Source organism: Dermacentor silvarum, chromosome 4, assembly GCF_013339745.2.
Source record: "Dermacentor silvarum isolate Dsil-2018 chromosome 4, BIME_Dsil_1.4, whole genome shotgun sequence".
Taxonomy (NCBI): Eukaryota; Metazoa; Arthropoda; class Arachnida; order Ixodida; family Ixodidae; genus Dermacentor; species Dermacentor silvarum.
Genome location: NC_051157.2, coordinates 175,378,715 through 175,402,333, shown reverse-complemented (window position 1 = coordinate 175,402,333; position 23,619 = coordinate 175,378,715). Strand labels below are relative to the sequence as shown.

The window sequence follows — 23,619 nt, the reverse complement described above, 5'->3', positions numbered from 1 at the left end:
GAATCTTGCACTTTGGGAGTTCATGCTTCTGTATGTTTTCTTGTTTCTTTTATTGTTCTTTGTTGTTGAAGTCTGCATGTCGCTCAATCAGTTAAGTACATGTACTGTATGAAGTCTCACGAGTCCACGCGCATCGCCGCAGTTTTTTTTTTATTACTTCTGCTTCCTCATATAAAAAAAAAACTTTTCGAAAAGGGGGACTTTTTGTCATGTACAAAAGACTTATGTGCGCGTGTCTGGTGCGGCGGACGATCCGTGACCGTCAAAGAAGAAAAAGAATGGCGGGATTCGGCGCGTGCTCGCCTGACACGGCACCTCGGCCAACAGCGAATCACGAAGACACACGATTGCTGGAAGAGGGAGCAGCAGAAGAAGAGAAGGAAGGCAACGTTCGAAAAGAAGGCCGGTGTGCGGAGTGGTCGAGGCAAGGTTGTCGGGCTCTGGGTCCGAACCTCAAGACCTCAAGAGCACCCGTCGGAGAAGTGAGGCTGTCTGACTGTGGGTCCGAGTCTCAAAGACTTCAGGAGGGCCGGGCGGAGAAGCGAAGCTGTCGGGCTGCGGGCCCGAGTTTCATAACTTCAGCGACGATCCGGCCTCTGTTCTACCTCCAGCCTTTGGTGTCCGTGGGTCCTGCAGTGACATGGTGCTGAAGGCAAGCCCTACCTACTTTCCTCCTGTGACTTCTTGGCCGAGCTGCGGACGATCGTCAAGACGCAAGTAGTGTCTCATCGTCTTATACTCACGCGACCGACGCACTACATCTGACGCCGTCACAACGCCGCCCCGTACAGCGCTGCACCGACGCTACCAAGTAATTGTGACCGGTCACGAACTTTAATTACTGTTATATATATAATTATTTATTGTGAGAGAACATTTAAAAGTGCATGAACTTTTATATTAATCTTAGTACCTTGGTTAGTTAGTTTGTGTGTGACAGTTTGTGTTAATTATATGTTCATGTCTTGTTAACAATCGGCTTCGTTGTTTCTTTTCCCCACTGCGAATTAGTCTCAGTGGTGGCCACAATAATTCGAACCGTGCAAGTACAAATACATTCCCGGGTAAACAACCCTTCGTTGACCTAGGAAGATCAAATCATCACAAGCACGCAGAAGATGTGCCAAATATCTGTCACAGCTGCGCAGTAAATGCTGGCCAATCAGGGAAGTCGCGCTCATGGTTGAAAAACCAAGTTTGGGCGACCTGACCCAGGTAGAAGGCAACATAGCGGAGCTTGTGTGACTCGTCCCAATGGTTGCAAGCGCTCACCCTGTCGTACTGGTCAAGCCCGTCTTCCACGTCTTCGCCGCGAAGGCCAGAAAAAACCTGAGGGTTGCGTTGCGGTGCGGTGACGGACCAAATAGGCCCAGCTGGCGGAGCAGAGGTGGTAGCAGCAGTGGATGCGGTGGTTTGTGCCATGACGTGTTTGCGAGCACAACCGTCGACCAGAGCGGAGCTCCAGGGGTGACCGGTAGAGCAAGAGGACGGGGATAACAACGCACGCTCCACCACTTGTGAGACGACGCCCGGGAAGAAGGCAGAGCTCTTCTATTGTCACACAGCGCGAGACAGCCCACGAACACCAACCCGACAAAATGATGATGATTATGAGGAGGGGTATATACACATGAAGACGATGACGAACTGTACAGTTAGCGCTCACAATATGTTTATTTGTTAATATGAAATCACCGTCATTCTCAACTCAGTATGCGCCGTAATAACTACGACAGTTGAAAGAGCATAGTCGTCCGCAATCGCTTACTATTCACATATCGACCAAATTTAGTTGGATAGCTCAATTCCAACGGCGTTTCTCAGCGCCTGAATCTACTGTAAGAGCGATCGCAAGTGGCTACTTTCGACATAAATTTAAAGTATATGGCCACAGCTACATAGCTTGATGAAAGACGACTCATCCGCACCTGTGCGCCATACTTTTCTTCAGGTGCAGAGGTATTTTCAGAATTTCACTAATGTACGTATACAAATATGTACAGCAAATTCTGGAACTACAACAATTTTAGGCATCATTACAACAATCCGGTTTATGCTAACTGCTTGAGAATAATACTCCTGAATGTGTTCACATTGTATAAACTATACTGATTCTTGAAGATCGTTTAAATGCACATCTGAAGGTTGCAAGCTGTGTATACTCGCCAGGCATATGGGACAGATGTTTCAATTTAAGCATAGTGAATATCAAGTTATTTGGTGCTGTCTTCGGGGTATTCATCAGTTAATTTTGTGCCAACATTGCAGGCTGATCCGAGCTTTTTGTAGTCAATACAATAAAATAACTTCGTTTTATTTACCAATTCTTCAAATCGCTGGAGTATACTTATGGATAAAATTTTCAACTGTCTAAATCTTATCTCTTTGTGCTCCACTTTTGTGGCAAAAACATAGGTCCACCGGATTAATATCGCCTGTTTGCACGTCAGGAAAACATTCCGTTTTTGTCACTGCCGCATTTTTGAGGAAGGCGATGTGCCACTCCCACCTTCTTTACGGCCCTGAATTCTCTCCTTTAGGCGGAAATTTTTTTACATGACATATTTAGTGTGAAAAAGCTCTTAGAACCATGATGGAAAAAGAAAAAAAATTAATTTTAAAATTTTTAGTGAAGTTACGGATATGGTGTCAAATGACGCCACCAGGGCTCACGGGTTGTGAATCAACACATGATGTATTTTTTGAAAAACGTACAGCTATTTTATATTTTATATTGCAGGGGCCAAAAAGTTGGATTTTGTTGCAGTTCACGCACAGTTCTTGATATCGTTGTTGTTGTTCTTGACCTGAGTTGTGGTGGGGCATACCCAAAGTGGGGGATTGGCCATTAATCGGGTCGGTATATTCGGTGTATAAAAACAAGGGAATTAACTATCACTGGAGCTTAGAAAGTGAGATAGATTTTGTGAAAAGAAAAAAGGAAAGAAAAGTAACTAATAATAAGCAAAAAAAATTCATTATTGAATAAAAGAAAACTATGTTAGGGAGGGTGACAATCAGTCTAGCATGGTAATCGATTAAATTCAATCAGATAATTTTGTAGTTCCAAGCAAGCATTTCTTTGTCTGAACCCAATAATAGAGGCTCCAAAAGCGGATCACAGGCTCCGATAAATATAGGCCAATATTCCAAATTGGGATTTTCAGTATTGTTGATGAATAACGATGATGATGTTGTTTCAGTGTCATTGATGAATAATATAGATTCAACTGAATGTCCTGTTCAATTTTCTCACGTTTTCAGCTAAATAACAGTTCCGAACGAGTAAATATGCCGAAAAACAACAAAGATACCAACACTGCGTCTAGAAAACGCTTCGGGAAACACATTAAAGAAAACAAATTGACTACTCCCAATCTCAATTTCACTACCTGGCGGTGTCAAATTCGCACACAGCAAAATGAGCTATATTATATAATTCGCAAAAATAACTTTATTCATATTTTTGTTCTTGAGCTGCTATTCAAAATATTTTATTGTACAATAAAATTATGAAGGCAGATGAGGGCCCAAGTTGTTTGGCGTTGACGACGTCCCTAAAGTGAAACGAAGAGTGTTGCTGCTACTATTGATTTTCTGAGTTCGATTTTTGCGCAGCACAATTGTCTTGCTGCATTCGACCTAAAAAAATCTGGCAATTGCCCCAGGACTATGCTGGCTTCACGTTGAAAGCTAGAATTTTTCTATTTATATTATTTCACGAATTGTGCGGGACATTTTTTGCAATGACATCAATTGACACCACCAGGGCCGAAAGGGCGGCACCTACTGAGGAATCCAAGGAACCCAGTGGCGCGCGTCTTGCACAGTGATTGTTTACCTACTCGTTTAGAGAAGGCAGCACCCACGGTAATGAGAACCAGGTGAGGTTCGCAAGTAAAAGCTTCGTTAAAAAAATATAGGTGGCACCGCTCTAGCCGAAGCTGCTCGTGGTCATCGAATTCTTTGTGTTCATGTTTGCCGGCGCGTGCCGCACTAGGCGTGTTTAAAATAAACTATAATGAGGGTCCACAGAACACGTCACAGGCGCGAACGAACAAACACGTCAGAGCCCAGGCTTAGTCTAGAACAGTCTCTAGCTCGGGCCTCTCGGGTTGCGTTGGCGACACGGCTTCATACCATGCCTCTGCTTCGATGAGGGTGCATCTTCTCCAATAAATATTTCTCCCTGTCTGGAGATGTAGCCACGCGGGCTGTTTAAGGTGTTCTCAGGACAAGTGGTTCGTAGTAGGGCTTGAAACAATCAATGTGGACCGTTTCACGGCCTCGGCAACGAAGGTGAACAGAAGGGGTGAGAAGTTAGCTGTCATATTTGACCGAAGAAGGTTCCTTCAGAACCCGCACCGGCCATGGTTTTTCGAAACAAGAGACCTTGCGTGCCTCACTGCAGCTGCTACAGAAAAAAATTCTGCTTAGCCGAGTAAACTAATAATTTACCTTACTCAATTTCTACTCAGCTACGCTCAGTCGCAGTTACACCCCAAAATTCTGCGTAGCCGAGCTCTCTCGAACTTACGCACACCAATATTCTCCTCAACCGAATTCACTGAATCCCCTTTGTGATACAACAAAATTTTACTCAGCCGAGCTCAGTTGTACCTAAACTCACCAAAATATCGCTCAGTGAGGGTCACTAGGACTCATCACGGGTCCGTCGGAGGCTGCATGAGTCCGAGTGAGTCGCGAATGAGTACGTTTCCTGACGGATCGTAATTAGGCGCCAGATTCTATCAACTAGGAGCTATTTCTAAGGCGTGCTCTAGTCAGTGTGTGAAATATCATGGAAGTCTCTATAACTTATCACTTGACGTAAGCTGTAAAGCTGTTATTAACATAGGACTTCAACAAGGTTTCTTGGCTGGAGAACAAGCAATGGCGCAAATTGGTGTCATGCTCTGCAGAACAGTAAAAAAAAAAAAAACTAGCGTAGCTTGCACTGGATCGTGGCGCAATGCTAAAGATACAGCGGAGCTGATGGGCACCTAGCTAGTTCTCGCTTTTGTACTACCAAGTCATCCCGAGCATTTTCCGGAATTTATTTATTATTGATCAATTATCGATTAGCTATTGATTGGCTATCGATGACTCACTAAGCTTAAGTAGTCCCAACTATGCTTAGCTAGACATAGCCAGGCTCAGCATTCGATAGTTCAGAGGGGTCCAAGCACCATTGCGCTTGCACCCTTTCTGCACTACCGCCAGGATCGCCCCACATTTTTTTTTGGACAACTAACGGAATAACGGCCGACTTAAACAGCAGATCACCTGTGATCTTTCATAAACAACACAGTGGTAGGTAGAGACATCTTAGACGCTCATTTTGACGATCACAGTAATGAGTGCAACACTCAGTGCCGATTTTTATGCAGGTTACACGTGCCATGGGGGGAAGGCGACATCTTTTTTGGCTCACTGCCAATCATGCACCAGTCCGGTATGGTGTTTCCTATGATAGCTGTGCTGGATGGTAGTTGTTGCGCTCTTGTGTCAGCGAAGCTTACTCCTACGGAAATCCTGGACACTGTGGATAAGTACAAGGTACCCAATTTTATGTAGTGCTGATCTAGTGAACCTGTTTGGTCATGTTACACTACGCTTTTTAATTTAGTAAGTGAATGCTTGCTGCAATTTATACAGTCAATAAAATTGCAAACATAATTGTGGAATTGTCTACCACATTGCTGTGGCTATCAATGCTTCGCATTTCCTGCAAAAGTGCCTCTTTTTCTCTATTCCGTGGCGAGTCATCGTATTGTTTAAGCTGACTTAGAATACTGCGCTTCTCGAAAACAGATTCAGCCACGTAATATGTTAAGAAAGCGATGCCAGCCTCAAGAACACTGACATTTTTGCACGCCCCCCTTCCTCCGAATTATTTGGTCTCTGTGCAGTCGACGGCTGCAATGTTCGCCCCATCTCTGCTCCAAGCTATCGTGCGTCAGATGCAGCGCACTGGAAGGAGGATGCCCAGCATGCGATCAATCGTCGTGGGCGGCAGTGTCCTCTCGGCTTCCACAGCCGACGCCACGCGTGAATCATTCAGTGGTCTCAAGCTCCTGCTCAACATGTACGGAATGACGGAATCGTGCGGCCTTGTCGCAGGTCAACCGAAGACGTCTAGTGGTCAAAGCAATGCTGATGTAGGCGTTCCTGCAACCGGTGTTCGGATAAAGGTACGCTACTCTGGAAACTCATGGGGAAAAAAGCAACAATCAAAATCTTTTTTAGTACTGCTTAGTACTTTGGAGTCTATACAGGGTAGCAGCTAGCGTTAGGCATATTGTTAAAAAGGAAAGGGTCAACACATTGGTTCTCCTTGGCCCTGCCGCAGCGTAGGAGCCACGCGTCTATCTTCAGCGACTCTCTTCAGCTAGGACCCCTAACTGCTGCTTGACGTAGATTTGGGGAAGATTTGCCTCCTGTATAGTTCGGCGCGTTGAACGTGGCCAGAAGGAGTGAAGTAATCAGCTGTTACCGCAGCGCATGCACCCTTGTGCACGGCGAGTGAGCACTTTTTCCTTTAGCGATGGAGAAAACTGAGCACGCTCTCTTGGTCTCTTCAGTACATCCAAGCTGCAGACTCGTATGCTGCCCACCATTCAAGCTAACGCACGCTACACTCTGGTCTAGCCACTTCAGCGTGAGATAGGACATGTTGTATCCCTGCCCCACCACGCCAAAGCGCGGCGAGAGACTCTGTCGATCTCGGGCAATCCACATCACCTGGTGGAGGGCATGGCGACTAAGGAAAATGGCGCTTAGAGGCGTCACGTCACAGGGCGACAGCAACACAGAAGCCCACATCACCACGCAGCAGCATCAGCAGCAGCAGCATCGAATCGTGCCACTTGTCACGATGATGATGATGATGATTTATTGGCATCCCCTTTGAAACGGGGTGGCGACAAATAGTCACCTAACCTGCTTGATTTAATCAGGTATACTACACATGTTCTTTATCTCGCATTTTTGTATACCTTTTTCAAAAATTTAGCTTGTACCGCTGCCTATGATTTTAAGAGATCAGGTCGTATCCATCTTTTCCCTGCTTTTTTTCCACCAGTACTCTAATCGTCTCTTGCTGATCTCTACGGCTGATCTGTTTATGTTTCCTTCCACTTTAAACCCAAGCGCTTCTGGGAGTTGCACGTTACCTACGGTTCTCGCTGGGTGGATCCCGTCGCATTCCATTAGGATGTGCTGAGTGGTCTCTGGATCTTTACTGCAGCATACACATGTCTCATCTAGTTCCGAATATTTGTTCCGATATGTTTTCGTCCTTAGGCAACCGGCTCGAGCCTCAAATAGCAAGGCACTGCCCTTTGTGTTATCGTACAGATTTTCCCTTCTAATTTCTTTCTTCTCATTCTTGTAAATCTCCATTGTCCTTTTCGTTTCCATTCTTTGCATCCAATTCACGGTCTCTATTTCTCTCACTTTCTTTCTGATGACCCCTGGTTGTCTATTTACAGTTTCGATTATCCTGTACTTGGTTGCCAACTTCCTTGACCTCTTCCTCCATTCTGTGTCCACGCTTTTCATGTAGAGATACTTGTGCACTTTAGCCGCCCATTTATTTTCATCCATGTTCCTGAGCCTTTCTTCAAAACTAATTTTGCTTTGTGCTTCTCTGACTTCAAAAGAGGCCCAACCCATGTCTCCATGCACTGCCTCATTTGTCGTATTACCGTGTGCTCCCAAAGCCAACCGGCCTACTGATCTTTGGTTAACTTCTAAACCCGCCAATATATCCGATTTTAAGCATATAATGGCATTTGCGAATGTTAGCGCTGGCACCATTACTCCTTTCCAGATTCCACGCACCACCTCATACTTATTGTGGCCCCACAGTGCTCTGTGCTTCATTAATGCTGCATTCCGCTTCCCCTTTATTTTCAGATTATCTTGGTGGTTGCTTTAGTAATTCTTTCCTTCGTTTATGTGTACGCCGAGGTACTTATATTGCTTCACTATGGGTATTACTTGCTGTTGAATTGACACCACGAAGTTACTCGTGTGTTCATTAAAGATCATAATCCCTGATTTCTCTGTGCTAAACTTAAGGCCTAGATTTGTCGCTGCGTTCCCACAGATATTCGCAAGTATCTGTAAATCTTTTTTATTGTCCGCTAGTAGCACAATGTCGTCTGCGTACATCAATCCAGGGACCTTCTGTTGCACCATTTGTCCATTACGCATGTAGGATAAATCAAAGCCTAATTCGCTGTTTTCCAGTCGTCTTTCTATGCCCTTGACGTAAAGCGTGAACAACAATGGTGACAGAGGGCATCCTTGCTTCAATCCTTGGTGAATTCCCACCATTTCATTTCCTTTTCGGCCTTCCCATGCCACTTGTACTTGGTTGTCTCGATATATCTCACGCGATTTGACATGCGCGCCGCGTAGCGTCGATACGTGCAAACTTTGCATTGGATTTGCGTTGTATTCTACCAGGTGTCCGGACATGTAGCAGTTGCATGTTGAATGTAGCTGGACCTGGGGCGGAATCTTATAACGGTTCCGAATGCGAACCGGTTCGCTTCGCCGCTTACGTCACTATAGTCGGGTACAACTTTAGAAGGCAGCGGCATTTGCCCCTCAAAGGCGGATGCAAACGAGCCTCCACCAGTAGGCACGCATTTCAGGTGACGTCTAGGGAGCCTACATGCAAGCGCTGTTTGCATGTAGGCTCCCTAGTGATCTCATGAGCCGACAGCCGGTAACCCCGCTGACGGAGAACATACCTAACATGGCCGCCCGGGCTTCGAACTGGGCCGAGTGGCGTCACCTGTGTGCGTCTCCCATCGTCAGTGTGAATTCAAATTGTTTGTGGTGGTCTGTGATGCCGCAAATATTATTGCGAGCTTACGATGCACAATGTGTGCCGCGTGCGTTTGTTCTGAGCCATGAACCGGCGAAGATTGCAGCGAACATCGGTGACGCTGCGCTGCGCTTTGTCTGGAAAGAGGATCCGGCGGCGACACACCGCTGCCAACAAACATCGTGCGTGTTTGTTCCATGGTGTTTTGTTTTGCTCCTAAGTTACGACGAGGAGAGTTCGCCAAAGTGTGGTACTGTGGTCGGCGGGTGTGTTTGTGTACTGTACCCCTGCGTTACTGAGGTATTCTGAGTGATGGACCAAAACCATTATCAGGATAAATAAGAAAAGCGTGCGCGGATGAAACCAACCTTCGAGTTTCTCAACAGAAAAGATTTGCGAAAGCAACCTCCAACGCAAGCATTCGTTGCTGCCAGCTCATCGCGCAAACGATCGGTCGTTGGCAGCGGTGTGATAAGATAGCCGAGCGTCTAGCAGCGTCGTTCGAGCGTTGTGTAGCACCGTCGATTGATTGCTTTCCACCAATGCTTTAACAATAAGCGACTAACACGTGCTGCTTGAGTGAATGTCATTGGATTATTAACGGTCAGGCGTTTGGGAGCAGTGTTTGTTTCCTTAATGTCAGCCTCAGTAATAATATAAAATTATGACTGATACACTAGTGCCCTTTCAAGGGAGCTTGGCATGATTTCGCGTCACTGCGTGGCTTAGAACTCTTCGTTCACTGCACGCGCCAGCTGCAGAAAGCCTGCTGTGATACAATCGCGCATAAGTTGTGCTGCCAGCGCTCGACTTGCTTTCCCACAGCATAATTTTGCGCTGCTTTTGGATTCTCGTGATATGTTGCTACTAAATAATTCCTATGACAGCGAAGGCAACAGAGCCAATATGTACATAAAAAAAGTACGACAAAGTAGGCACAGCTGCTTGTGAACTGACTCCAAATACCTCTACGCGCGTCTGCGCTAAATGTGTGTGCGTGTTTTCTGGAGTGTTTGTGTATATTTTGTTATTTTCCCATTTTTGTATTTTAGATCTTAGTTGTCGCGCTCGCGTTTGTGTGCAGGTGTGTGAATATGTGAGTGCTTCCGTGCTTTATGTGTTTATTCCTATTTCTGTCCTTTTATTTTTGCGTTTCTTCTTGTAAGAATGCTGCAGCCACGTCTTTCTTTACAATTTCATTAACTCGTCTCATTCAAAGCACCAAGTCCTGTGAATAGCAGGGCTGGCCTCTTCAATGTCATTAAAGCCTTTCTCTCTCGTCTACCTTGCCTCCTCAGTCTGCCATCTTGCTGTGTTTTCTCCTACTATTCTAACCTTCCTTCGTGTTCTGTTGCCGCAACGTGATTAACCAACTTGCACTACAAAAAGTTCTATCAGCTGTGACAAGAGAAACATTGACAGATACAAAATGTTAAAAGCATCACGTGGCTTGCACAGTATCTTCTTCTCTTACCCCTGTTAATGTGTTTATGCATCGGTGCATACGACAGCTAGGCAGAAGTGCACATAAATGGGTGCCGTATTGTGAAACAGCACCTGGTTATGTTGATGTATTTAGTCCTAATTTATGTGGTTGCATTCACTCTTAATAAACATATGGTTTCGCTGCCCATCACATGTGGTGGTACACATATATAACATCGTGCAGTGGGGTATCATTTCCTGTGTTGACGCTTTCATCATTACAAACGCACTTTTCTATTGAATGGAATCCCGCAAAGTAGTGCTCTGAGAGCTTTTGCAGCTTTCACTACTTATTACTTCACCAATATCACTGTCTGAATCTGGACGTCACGTTGCCTACGGCTTGCAATGAACAAAGTGCCTCGCTAAAACACGTTCAACATTGCTGAGCATTTCTTCGGTACGAAAATATGACAAGAAATGTTAGGAAAGTTATTCACATTAATAATTGTGCTTATTCGCGTTACTTGCCCGAGTCGGATAAAAAATTAAAAATTGTCTATGACAAGACTGTCTCACTAAGCTAATGATGTTTTATATTTGTTCTCTTATTCGCATTACTTGTCTTGCCAGATAGCCAAAATAAACAATGCAACCACATGAATGTGCTTTCGCGTGCAAGCTGCTAACAGTGGCTGTCAATTTTGTGTTGACTACTGCTATTTCACCAGCACTGGCTATGACGTGACTGTGATTTCCAGTGCAGACTGCTAACGGAGCCATCAAGCGTGCTCTGACTACTGGTATTCCATTATTGGGCACGTCAAACCCGACGGTCGCGGCCTGAATGAGTATTTTGGGCCTCACTAAGCTAATGGTGTTTTATATTTGTTCTCCTATTCGCGTTACTTGTCTGAGTTAGATAACCAAACGAAGCAATGTAACCACATGAATGTGCTTTGGCGAGCAAGCTAGCTGCTAACAGTGGCTGTCAATTTCATGTTGACTTCTGCTATTTCACCAACATTGGCTATGTCATGACTGCGATTTTCACTGCAGACTGCTAACAAAGCCCTAAAGCGTGCCTTGACTACTGCTATTTCACCATGGGGCCCGTCAACCTCGATGGTTGCATCTCGAATGAGGATTTTGAGCCCGGCAACAATAATCAGCGTTAAGAATTGTGTTTAGATTCAGATATGCCAGCATTTGGCGTGTTTTCATGCCAATTCTTAAATCGAGCACGATGTGTGCAGGGCGTTGCTTATCAGAATTGATCTTCCATTATAAGGAATACGCCATAAATGGAACTGCTTATTTATTTGAGAGGTCACGGAATGGATGGTTGGCTGTTGCGAACACACCGGCAAAACTTTGGTAGCCCTAATAAGGGCTGTTCTTTCGTTAATAAGAAGCCGTTACGCTTCGTCGAGTGGCTCTATGTTAAACAGCTCGCAGTTGGAGTCGCTTTCTTCAGTGTCATCTTCACCCAGTAGGATGATGATGGGTTGAATGTGCTCCCTCCCAGACGTGTCAAGTCTGAACTTTGCCTCGAAGTCCATCACGTGCTGAATGTTGTTCCTGCAGTCTTCCGCCGTTACGTGCTTGATTTTCTCCCTCAAGATGGCGTCGACCATAGACAGCTTGAAGTCCTTGACCTTGGCCCACACAAGCTCGCAGTGGTACCGCGGGAGCCTGAGTACAATGCAACCGGCCCTTATAGCTGCGTTGTCGACAATGTAGCTCAGAAAGCGTGACATTACAGATGCCACCAGCACAAGCAGCTGCTTCTTTATCATCCTTTCACCGTAGGTGATGTTCTTGCTTGTGAACCACTCCTGTATGTTTTCCTTCTTCCAGGTCGTCGTCGGCAGTTTCTCTTCTCGCCGGCTATGCTAATGTGCATTGTCTATAACAATGACGCTACCAGCTGGAAACATCTGCAGAACGTCATTGAACCAGCCCTCGAAGCGATTGCCGTCAATTTGCTCGTGGTAGTCGCCTGTCTTTTGTCCTCGGAATAGATCCAAGCAGCCGTCGGCGAAGCCATCCTCGCTGCCGATGTGCGTCACGATCAGGTGCTGACCTTTCCCAGAAGGTTGTTTTAGACCCCTCCACAGGCCATTTGCTCGAGCGAACAGGCGTCCCTGCTTTTGCACCGCGGTGTCTGTCCACACGATCGACCGAGTGTGTCCCGCCGTCAGCCATGTCTCGTCCAGGTAGAAGATCTTTCGGCCTTCCGCCCGGTAGCGCTCCACGTCACGGAGGTAGCGATTCCGCTAATCGGCGATGTCATCCCGGTCGATAAGCAGCGAGTTGTGGCTTCTCTTTTCGTGCTTGAAGCCGATCTCGGCAAGCAGGCGACGCACAGTACACCGCCTTAGTGATGGGAGTTCCATACGCTCCGAGAACTCCGTACTTATCCTCTCGACCGTCGGTATCTCGTTGCGGCGAAAGAAATCGTGCACACATTACCTCAGCGCGCACAACGTGAAGCTGTCAAACTTCGCGCTGCGTCTTCTCTTCACCGCATTCCGTGGGCGCTTTCGCGAGGGCGTCGTCGTCAGTTTGCCACCCGAAAAAATGCGAAGCTTTAACTTCCTCCCTTACCCTGAACACAGTACTTTCGCTGACACCGAGCATGTCGGCGACAAACTTGCTCGTGTCCTCCACGCGGCGTTCAGGCTGCCTGTTAGGCCAAAACGTGTAACAGTGGAAGATCAGTTGCGTGAATGCGTCCTGGATGTTCAGGATGTGGCAAAGAGCGGCCACATCCTGTATGTGGCCGCTCTTTTCCTTGCCGAGGCTCTTTGGTGGTGTGGTCATCGAGGCGACACAAGGCTTGTTCGGCAACAAAGGATCGCGTCCTGATGTCCCCTCGCCGGGCTCCATGGCGGAAAACTGGCAGGGAATGCCATGCGCGCACGTGCGCAAACTCACGAGATTGCAGGTTCGCAACCGCAAAAAATAATAATTAAAAAATAAGCTTGTGAAAACACACAAAAAGTATATATGAATATTATGCTATTAAACCAGCGACTGCTTTATAATTACACGACCGGTGCCGTCGATCTTGCTCCGTAGCAGACGACGCACAGCGTTGTAGAAGGCATGCAGTTATTTTTCTCTCGCGATCTGCCATGTACTGTTGCCCATTTCCATCATGATAGTTTTACCAAACAACTCATCAAGATACACAAATCTTATTTATACCGAGAAATACGCGTTTTAGAAGCAGTCACAATTTTTTGAGTGGGACTATTTCTTTCGTCGCGGAGGCAATCGGCTGCTGCACTTCGGTCATCTGGGCGGGGCCTCTCCTGACTTCCAGAGTTTTACCCGACTATAAATAGACCACTCCCAAGCTGGAGGTGGAAGACGGGAAAAACACGACCAATAAACTAGAGGGTGCCGCCTCTGCAGTGTACGTCATCATATGACGAGTTAATCGAAGAATTGCGGAACGTTTCTTCTTGCTCAATAAATATGAACTATTATTTAAATATTGCCCAGAAAGTTTTCAAGTATCGCCGCGTGTTGACATATTCCTTTATTGTACATTAAGCAACATAATATTACCATTTGTTTAACTGATCGTCGCCAGGTGGTTATCCATGCGTTAAATATTGTAACCACTCGAATCAAAGGGAATAGCCACATCACCATCAGCTGTGCGGAAATATTGAAAGTTGGTCCTTCGTTCTAAGATGTCGTCGCACAGCCATCGAACGGTTCTCGTTGACAGATGATAATCATGCCGAAACTCCTCATCCGTCAGCTCTGAAAACGCGTCTAGCACCTCCAGTCGTTGACGGGTCCGGGAGAGTAACCCAAGGCAAAGAATGAGGGGCACCGCCATGTTTTCATGTGTATCCAGTCATACCTTAGAGATAATCAACGCGCGCGCGCGCGTCACCGCCCGCAAGTCTCCGAGGCGGCACGGCCCGCTTGGGCGGCCAAGGTCTCAAGCAAACATCCAAGCCACAGAAACGGAACCCAAAGCAGACTACCTCTTCGCCGGTTCTACTCGTGGCTGACAACGGGTTCGCTTTGAAGATGATTGACAGATGCGTGACGTGTTCAAAATGTCCGGTACCGCCTCGCTATCTAGGACGGCCGCTGACACAACCTCAATTCTGACCAATCACGTGAGGGCTTGCGAACCGGTTCGCTTTCGGAACCGTTATAAGATTCCGCCCCTGGTTTACTCAAGCCGGTTAGGTGACCATTTGTCACCTGACCATATCAAAGGGGATGCCAATTAATCATCATCTTTATCAAGAGCATGGTATCGTGCAACGGGTCAAGGAATGTGACATGTGCGCCGCGTAGCCTCGATATCTGTGTTTACTCTTCCGTAGACTTTGTGGCACCTCCTCGCAAGGTACAAACCTCGGCCGAAGAAGCGAATCGTAGAACTGCACCCGGCTACAACCAGGCAATGTCGGGTTCAGCAGACAGGTGTGCAGAGAGTAGCACAAGCTGTAGCTCGCCGTTGACGGTGGGCGGACAGCTCAGGTCGCTCTCGTGAAAACGATGCTAAAAGACATCGCCGTGAAGAACCTATAGTCTGTGCTGCCGAAAATGGAGCTCCTATGGAGCCCCTCCTCCATATTACGCTGTGACTGTGCTGGGTGTGCCGCGCAGGCCCGTGGCTTTTTACCCATCTTGATGATTATTTAAAATGGGTCTTGAGAAGAATCGGATGGAATACCTTTAATTTCAGGATTTGCTTTCCTGGGATATTACTCAGCCTGAAATACTGTTACGGATGTTGAACGGATTTATTTACAATAAGAGGGGTGGAGAAGACATGGGACGGTCCGAAACAGCCGATCCACAATAAACCTCGCGCCGCTTCTTATTTTCCATGTATTCTCTTCAGGTGCGGCTTTACAATATTCTACTTGCATGGTCTTTTACCTTTCGTTCAATATGGGAGCACAGTGGTTTTAACTGAGCGTTTGACATTTTCAGAGCTTTGTTCTCATTCTTCATGTCCTCGTAGTCATTGTTAGCAGTAGCTAAAACTGTTTTGATGGCTCTCAGTTCTTTGAGAAAGTCTCGCTCTATGACTTCCTTGAATTTCCTGAACTCCGTCCTAAGTTCACGGTTTAGGTTGTCAAAAAGTCCGAAATCCTAAAATCAGACTGCTAGACAGCCAGCAAGAACAAAGAAGGCGAAAATTGCAGCAACGCCATCCGAGGCAGTCGTAAAAAATAACTAAAACAAAACGAGGTACGATGAAACGTTCTCTAACCCGCATGAACGATGCGCAGTGTTTGTGAGCACGCTCGAAGTTCTGAGGCCACCGCTGCTGCCAAGTGAACGTGCGGATTGTATCAGACTGATTGCACATGTGCGTCAGTGTCTCGGCAGCCAGTGACGTTTATTATCAGCGGCATGCTTTTATACAGTTGTGGGATGTACAGCGTTGCCAGCTTGCTACACGTTACACGCTCTTTCTTTTGAAAGACAAAACATTGTTATTGACAAATTAACAAATAATGAAACATTTAACAAGTCAACTGGTTTGGCGAAATTGTTCATCGTAGTTCAGTCGGCAGGGTGGTCGTCTCTTCCTCCTCGACCTGCGCACCACGGGGCTGGGGCTAGTAGAGGTGGTGGCTGGTAGAGGCGGTAGGCTAGTAGAGGCAGCCTCCTCATCTGGAAACTGTGGCTGCTCCTGTAGAGTTGCTGGCGTCGCTTCCTCCTGTGCTGTGCCGTTCGATTCGGGAGGCGAGCCCCCAGCAAATACATTTCTTTCCGATGACGTGCCCACAAATGTTTCACTGCTTTCCGATGGCGTTGCACTGCTTCGTGAAGGTGAACCCTCAGACGTTGCACTGTTTTCCGATGGCGAACCCACCGGGCACGTGTTCTGCTCGTTGAAAGGTTCCGCTGTTCGCCTAAGGTCTCGACGGTTTCTTCGAAGCAATCTTCCCTCTTCCGTGAGAACCAAGTACGAGCGCGGAAACACTAGTTTAAGCAACTTGGCTTTGACGCGCCAACTTCTATTGACCATTACTCGAACAGTATCACCCTTTTCAAGTGGTGGCAGCAGCTGGCCTCTTTGCATGTTCTGCTTATGTTTGGCGGGCTGCGACTCGGGACTGAGTCGAAATTCAGGGAGTGGTGTACGAAGGTTTCGGTGCATCAACAGCTCTGCTGGTGACCTGCCGTCTTCAAGCGGTGAGGTTCTGTAGTTTAATAGTCCCAGCCAGAGGTCGATCGCCGATCCTGCTTTCTTTAGCAATCTTTTGATGATCTGGACTCCTTTCTCAGCAAGGCCATTTGATCTAGGAAAGTGGGGGCTCGAAATAACATGTTCAAAGTCAAACATCCGTGAAAAATCTTTGAACTCTTTCGCAGTGAACTGCGGTCCTCCATCCGTACAGAGCTGTTTGGGTATGCCGTATCGAGCAAAAATGCAGGATAGCTTGCTAACTACTGCTCTTGCAGTCGTTTCTTGAAGTTCCTCGAAGTCCGGAAAATTTGAGTACGAATCATATACAGCAATATAATGTCTTCCGGCATATTCAAACAAGTCTGCTCCTACTCGGTCCCATGGATTATCCGGCGTATCCCGTAGAAGAAATGGTTCGTCGGCTTGTCTGTAAGCATGCACTTGACAGGAAGGGCACCGCTCAATCAAAGCAGTTATATCGTCATTCATTCGAGGCCAGTACATGAGCTGTCGCGCTCGTGCTTTGCACTTTCCAATTCCCAAGTGACCACGGTGCAGGCGCTGCAACATTTCCTTACGCATTGAAGTGGGAATGACAACTTTTGTTCCTTTAAGCAGTATGCCCCTGACAACAGATAGCTCGTTTGCGCATCTTTTAAGCTCACCGTCGATGGGCTGAGACGCTTCTAGCCTTCTTATCACCATCTGTAGTTCACGGTCTGTTGCGGTGGCATCAGTTAATTCTGCCATAGTCTTCGGACTTACGAGATCAGACAAAGTGCTTGTAGCATGAATTTCAACGTCTTCGGTAAATTCTTCAGGCGAATATTGCCCCTGAATGCGAGAAAGCATGTCTGCTATTATCAACTTCTTCTCGGATACGTGCTGCAATTGATAGTCGTACTTTAACATGCGCAAGAAAAGCCATTGCAGTCTTGGCGGTATCTCACCGAGCCCTTTTTTTAGAAATTGCTATCAAGGGACTGTGACCGGTTTCGATGATTATCTGTCTGCACACAACGAATTCGCTGAACTTTTCGCAACCAAACACAATACTCAGGGCCTCCTTCTCTATCTGCGCGTACCTGCGCTCCGTGTCTGTTAACATTTTGGACGCATAGCCTACCGGACGCCATTCATCGCCGTGTCTTTGAAAAAGGGCAGCTCCTATGGCGAAGGCCGATGCATCGGCGGATAGCTTTGTAGGTAGTGAAGCATCATATATTGCAAGGACAGGGGCTTGCGTAAGCATTTCGCGCAAAGTTGACCATTCTCTGTCGTGTGCTGCTGTCCATTCGAAGATGGCATCTTCTCGCAGCAAGGCACGAAGTGCGTTGGTTCGCTTGGCCAGGTATGGCAGGTACTTGGAAAAATAGTTCACAGCACCCAAGAGTCTCTGCAGGTCTTTTTTGTTTGACGGCGTCGGGCACTTCGCTATGCATTTCACTAGGTTATCGTTTGGTTCAATTCTAGCAACGCTGATTTTGTCACCCATGAAGTCGATCTGTGACGTTGCAAACATGCACTTATCCTGGTTAAGCGTTAACCAGCCGCGCGAGCAGCATTCAAAGTGTTATACAGCCTTTTGTTATGCTCTTCCAACGTCGCTCCCCAGATAATGATATCATCCACGTAAACACGTACGCCAGGCAAGCTGTCGAATATTTCTGTCATCGTCCTCTGAAAGACTTCCGGAGCCGAAACTACCCCAAATGGTAGCCGTTGAAACCGGTAACGCCCGAAAGGGCTACTGAACGTGCAGATTCTCGAAGTTTCTGCGTCTAGCGGGATTTGATAAAAGCCGCTGTTTGCATCCAGTTTGCTGAAATACTTCGCGCCCGCAAGCTCGCTCTCAATCTCTTCCCTGCGTGGCAGTTGGAAATGCTCCCTCTTTATCGCTTCATTCAAGTTTCTGGGATCCATGCAAATGCGCAACTTTCCGTTCTTTTTGCGGACGACTACCAGTGGGCTCACCCAGTCAGATGGTTCTCGAGCTTTCGTGATGATGTCAGCTGCTTCCAAGCGGTCCAGTTCTTCCTTGAGCTGGGGCCGCAGTGCGAGGGGAACACGCCTTGCCGGTTCTGCTTTGACTTATCGATGCTGCTGCTGCCAGCCGCGAAAATTTCGAGCACGTCGAAATCACTATCACTGTCCTGCGTTACGTCGCTTTGCTGTGCTACGTTGTCTACCCTTGGCGGTTTCATTCTGCAACACACAGCGAAATGGTTTGGCTTGTTGCATTTGGCACACGTTTTACCAAAAGCTGGGCATTGTCTAACCTTGTGCACTTTGTCGCAAAAGCTGCATCTGCTTTTTCCTTGGTATCTGTCCCGGTGTTTGTCCTTGACGTTCTTTACTGCAGCAACACTCTTTTCCTCGCCCCATATTCTACTACGTGCAAGTGCAACTTCCTCTGCTTTTGTTCCCTCTACGGCTGCCTCAAGGGCTAAGTCTTTCTTGGCTAACAGCTTTTCTCGCAGGTTTTTGCTTGCAGTTCCGAAAACTATCTGGTCCCGCAACATTGAGTCTTGTAGTGTGCCAAAATTGCAGCTCCTAACCTTCAACCATAGGTCCCTGTAGAATTGCTCGAATGGCTCGCCATCCGCTTGCACTCTGCTGCGAAACACGTACCTCTCATACGTCTCGTTGCTTTGCGGCAGGCAGTAGGCTTCGAAAGCTTCCACCAGCTTGTCGTAGTCGACTTTGTCCTGTTCGCTGATGTTCAAGGTGTTGAATACATCGATGGCCTCCTGCCCGGCGAGATGAAGAAAAATAGCTGCTTTCTGCGCCTTGCTGCGTGGCTTCTGCGGTTCCTGTGGCTCGGTGGCGGAAAAGTAAAGCTGTATGCGCTGCTTGAACTTCAGCCAGTTGTCGGGAACATTGTCGCCCAGTCGCAGTCGCTCCGGTGGGGGAAGCTCTGTCATGGCTCTCGTAGTGGGCGTCGACGCGGGCCGGCCACTTCTGACACCATGTATCAGACTGATTGCACACGTGCGTCAGTGTCTCGGCAGCCAGTGACGTTTATTATCAGGGGCATGCTTTTATACAGTTGTGGGATGTACAGCGTTGCCAGCTTGCTACACGTTACACGGATGGTGCGCTCGATGCTTTTGGAGTCTTCTTGGAGTCAAATCGCCGTTGCACGTTAAAGAGACCTAGGTGATCATAATTATTCTGTAGTGGCAAACTATGCCGTGCCTTATAATCATATCGTAGCTTTGGCACCTAAACCACCAGAAATATTATTTTTACTCCACCATCGGTAATCTGCCGCAACCAGAAATGTTTAGTTAATACCTTGATAATGCAAAAGTAGTATTTTTTTAAAATAAAAGCATCACCTCTGGTAGAAAGGAAATTGCGACGTCCTGAAGCTTGCCATTTAGTTCTTTTCGGAACGCTATGGCCTGCGTAACTATTATTTCGTGCGTTACTCGTCGCGCGCGATATACAAAAAATGCCGTGAAATTATGAGCCTGTGAGCCTCAACAGCAGCCGTTTCTAAACCAATTTGAAGGAACTAACTCGCCTCATTCAGTGCATGGTGCCCCCAAAACCTTTCGTGCGTGTGTGTGTGTGTGTGCGTGCCTGCCTGCGTGCGTGCGTGCGCGCGTGCGCCTTTTCCTTTCGCGCAGATTCTTTGCTGCTCAAAATTGCTTTTGTGTAACCTCTGTAGTGGACCCCTACCGTTATTCATGATCTCAACGTTGCTTCTTCGCTCCAACGGTCACAGTGGCTGCCAAAAACTGTCAAGCCCAGGCTCTCTTCAATCATTTCCCTCTTCAATATCTATCTTAGCGCACCGTACGATGTAATCCTTTTTATTCTATGAGGTATCGTGCGATTGTCCGATTTCTGCTTACGTTGTTACATTGCACTTTCACTGAATTTGCTGAAACAGGTTTACTCTCCGACGTCTTATTTTTCACAATATTTGAAAAGAATACTGCTGCTTCCTCGTGGCACCAAGGCGAGGTTAGAAGACCGCATAAAGACAGAGTATTATAATAAATACTTTCAGATACTCCAAGCAATGAAATGGGCTTTTTATTCACAGATTGTTGACGTATACACGCGTCGTAAACTTGGTCCCTACAAGACCGGAGAGATCTGCTACCAATCATTGTCTATGGTGAGGGGCTATTACAAGCGACCGAAGGAAAGCGCCGAGCTTTTCGACGACGAAGGCTGGTGTAGGTCAGGTAGGTACTGTTTCAGCTCGGCACTTATGATGGCACCGCAATTTTATGTGCATATAAGCATTCATTCGAAAGCGTGATTGCTCATGTGTGCAGCTTTCTGGGTTTTCGCATAAATATAAATAAACAAAAAATGTGGCAACGTTTCAAACATTTGAAATACGTCATAATTTTTGGTATGCTAGAAACGTCGAGCTTTTACCCTACTCACTTGTCTGTCATGTGCTTTCGCTTCATGAGCAACTTGCACAAAATGAACAGGCAACAAATCCAACGCAGTTAATCAACTGCAACAATACGGCACCAGTTTTGATGCAAGTACGTGTAATAAAACTTTACTAAAAAAGAGCTAATGTGAGACTTCGGTCAAGCAATTTGATAATCTTGTGGACCTCGGTCTTGCGACTCATGGCGGCTGTAGCTTCAGTTGCACAAACACCATGGGACGTTGCTGTTGGCCGCTGACCTGCGGCTCCGGCTCAATATAGTGCATAAGCGGAAGGTTGCCGATAGAGGGCACCAGGTTTCTCATAATGTGTGCAAATATTCTTGCAGCATATCGAGTAAAACAAGTTCTTTCCACATTCAATTGTGCAATAAGGTTGCGAAGCGGTATTAAACTTTGTCAGAAATAGTAGGAAGAAAGTGTAGAACAGATAAACTTTACTGTTATCACGAAATTAAAAAAAAAACACAAAGGCATTCAAAGCCCGATGAATATGAAGGCAGAAATTTCATTACAATTCTAATACATATGATATGGGCAACTTTACAGCGAAGCTGTTGAGGGCTCAGTCTTCGTTGGTTGCGTCCTGATGTAGAAAAAAAAACGGTCATTGGCCGTATGCTGTATGTGCGAGTGAAAGCGCGTGAGGGACGCGCGCTTTCGCGAGAAGCGAACGCACGGCGGAGAGCAAACGCGACTTCCTCCGTCGCGCGAAACGTCGTGGGGGGACGGGAGGGAGCGAGGGGAGGCGACGCTTAGCTAGGGCACCAAATGCGTATCTTGCGACCGGGCGCAAGGGGAACTGGCGACTCAATCTCCCACGTGAAAGGAGGACAGCGAGAAGGCAGCGTGGGAGGGAGAGGTTGGAGCTTCTGCTCGGCGAGCAACTTGTACTTTGCGCGGCGCCGGGCGGTCGCCCGCACCCTATCTTCAAAGCGATCTGCAACCTGTGTATGCGCTGTGCTTTCGCCGCTCAGTTTCCGTTGAAGCGATAGACCGCATTAACCTTCGCTCGATCGCTGCTGTGGCCGCGCTTGCTCACGCCAGCGTTTTGACAGCGGTTTTGTGCGGTCACACAAAGAACGCGGAGAACTGTTGTCGACGGTGGCGGTGTTTTGCCCGCGTTCGCACCGAACGTGCGCTGTGGTGGTGACGTGTTTAAGAAGAACCTAGCAACCTTTGCCGTACACCCTATGGCGGCGTACCATAGCGACCATAAGGCCATGGTATCTGTGATCACTAAATAAATGAAAACCACCGGATCATATATATTTCTCATTCTTTAATAGTTCAAATAACCAATTACACCACCACATATTATAGTGATAATTGGAAATGCATAATTACCACCGCAGTACAGCTTCGCTGGTCTTGCATCTCCACCCCAGTGGAAGGGCTGACAGCTTTTTTTATTTTAAGGTGGGTTTATTGAGGCATAGAAAATTAAAAGCTTATTTAGTTGAGTGCAACTTCTCATCATACAGAAAGCGCAGTAAGGCCATGTAATGAAATTCCTGTTCAATGTAGAGTTGAAGTAAGCACGCTGGTGGCTGTGGAGTGCAGATCATCTGAGCAAGGCCTCCCAGAGAATATGAATATGATATTTGCGCAGGTGACGCAGGCTACTATGATGAAGATGGCCGGCTGTACATCGTCGAGCGACTGAAACAGATGATCAAGTGCATGGATAATCAGGTCGTCCCCGCAGAGCTGGAAGAACTGCTACTCCGCGAGCACGCACTCGAGATCGCTGAGGTTTCCGTGGTGGGCCTTCCGCACTCGGACTACGGCGAGGCGCCGGCGGCCGCAGTCGTCCTTACGGAAGAAGCCAGTAGGCATGACCTGCCAACACTCGCCGAGAGAATAAAGGCCACAGTTGCCAGTGAGTTGTGTGTGCAGAAACAGGATGCTTGCGTTATAAAGGCTAAATATTCAATGCTGCCCCCACTGTTTGTTCAACCCGCGATCTTTGGTGTTGGTTAAGACAAGGTTAATTAAGGCACTCGAACCCACGGTCTTTCGTGGGAGTTGGACCCTTCGGTGTTAATGAGGCGAAATTTATTAAGGTAGAGGTATTTAAGATATAGTTCATTAAGGCACTCGAACGCACGACCCTAGGTGGAATTTGAACGCTCGATCATTGCTGTTAACAAGAGCGAAGTTAATTAAGGTACAGTAATTAAAGTTGTATTTAATGAAAGCAGTCGAACACAAGACCTTTGGTTGGAGGCAACAAGTAATAGTAAGTAACGCATTCGAATGAACATGTGAAGTAGTGTATTGAACATGTCGTGAACGCGCTGGCTTTCGCCCTCGTCATCTTTAGCGTATACAAAAGTTACTCACAACTTTTTTTCTGCACGTCACTGTGAGACATAAGGCAATGCTTTATATGAATCATTCAAATGTTAGTAGTCTGACAATCAGGAAGGACGGTGAAGAATCATGATAGACGTCACAGCAAGACGACTGAATAACATTCACACTCTTCGATCTATTTCTTCTATATCCGTTTCGATATGGCGCTGTAAACACATGCTCGTTCAAAGCGAAATACCTACTTTCAAGCCTCGGATCGCGCATTTTAATTTGCGTCCTTATGCATGCACTTCAGTTGTCAGAATGAATATTGCCACTGTACGCAGAAAACTGTTCGAAAGGCCTAAGTAACCTCCGTAGTCCATTCGTTCCTTCATTAACAGTAGCGCACCCACTGTTCCGCACTCATGGACACCACATG

General features: G+C 46.9%; 1 protein-coding gene across 1 annotated transcript in view; it reads left to right on the top strand.

The window, feature by feature from the left end:
* LOC119449056 (uncharacterized) overlaps positions 1 to 22,862 on the top strand; it is a 102,482-nt gene extending 79,620 nt beyond the window's left edge. Inside the window, exons 6-9 of the mRNA XM_037712248.2 lie at positions 5,391 to 5,559; positions 5,913 to 6,194; positions 20,512 to 20,656; positions 22,492 to 22,862. Of these exons, the coding sequence (XP_037568176.1) occupies positions 5,391 to 5,559; positions 5,913 to 6,194; positions 20,512 to 20,656; positions 22,492 to 22,862 (967 nt within the window). The remainder of the gene's footprint in view (positions 1 to 5,390; positions 5,560 to 5,912; positions 6,195 to 20,511; positions 20,657 to 22,491) is intronic.
* Positions 22,863 to 23,619: the final 757 nt, after the last annotated feature.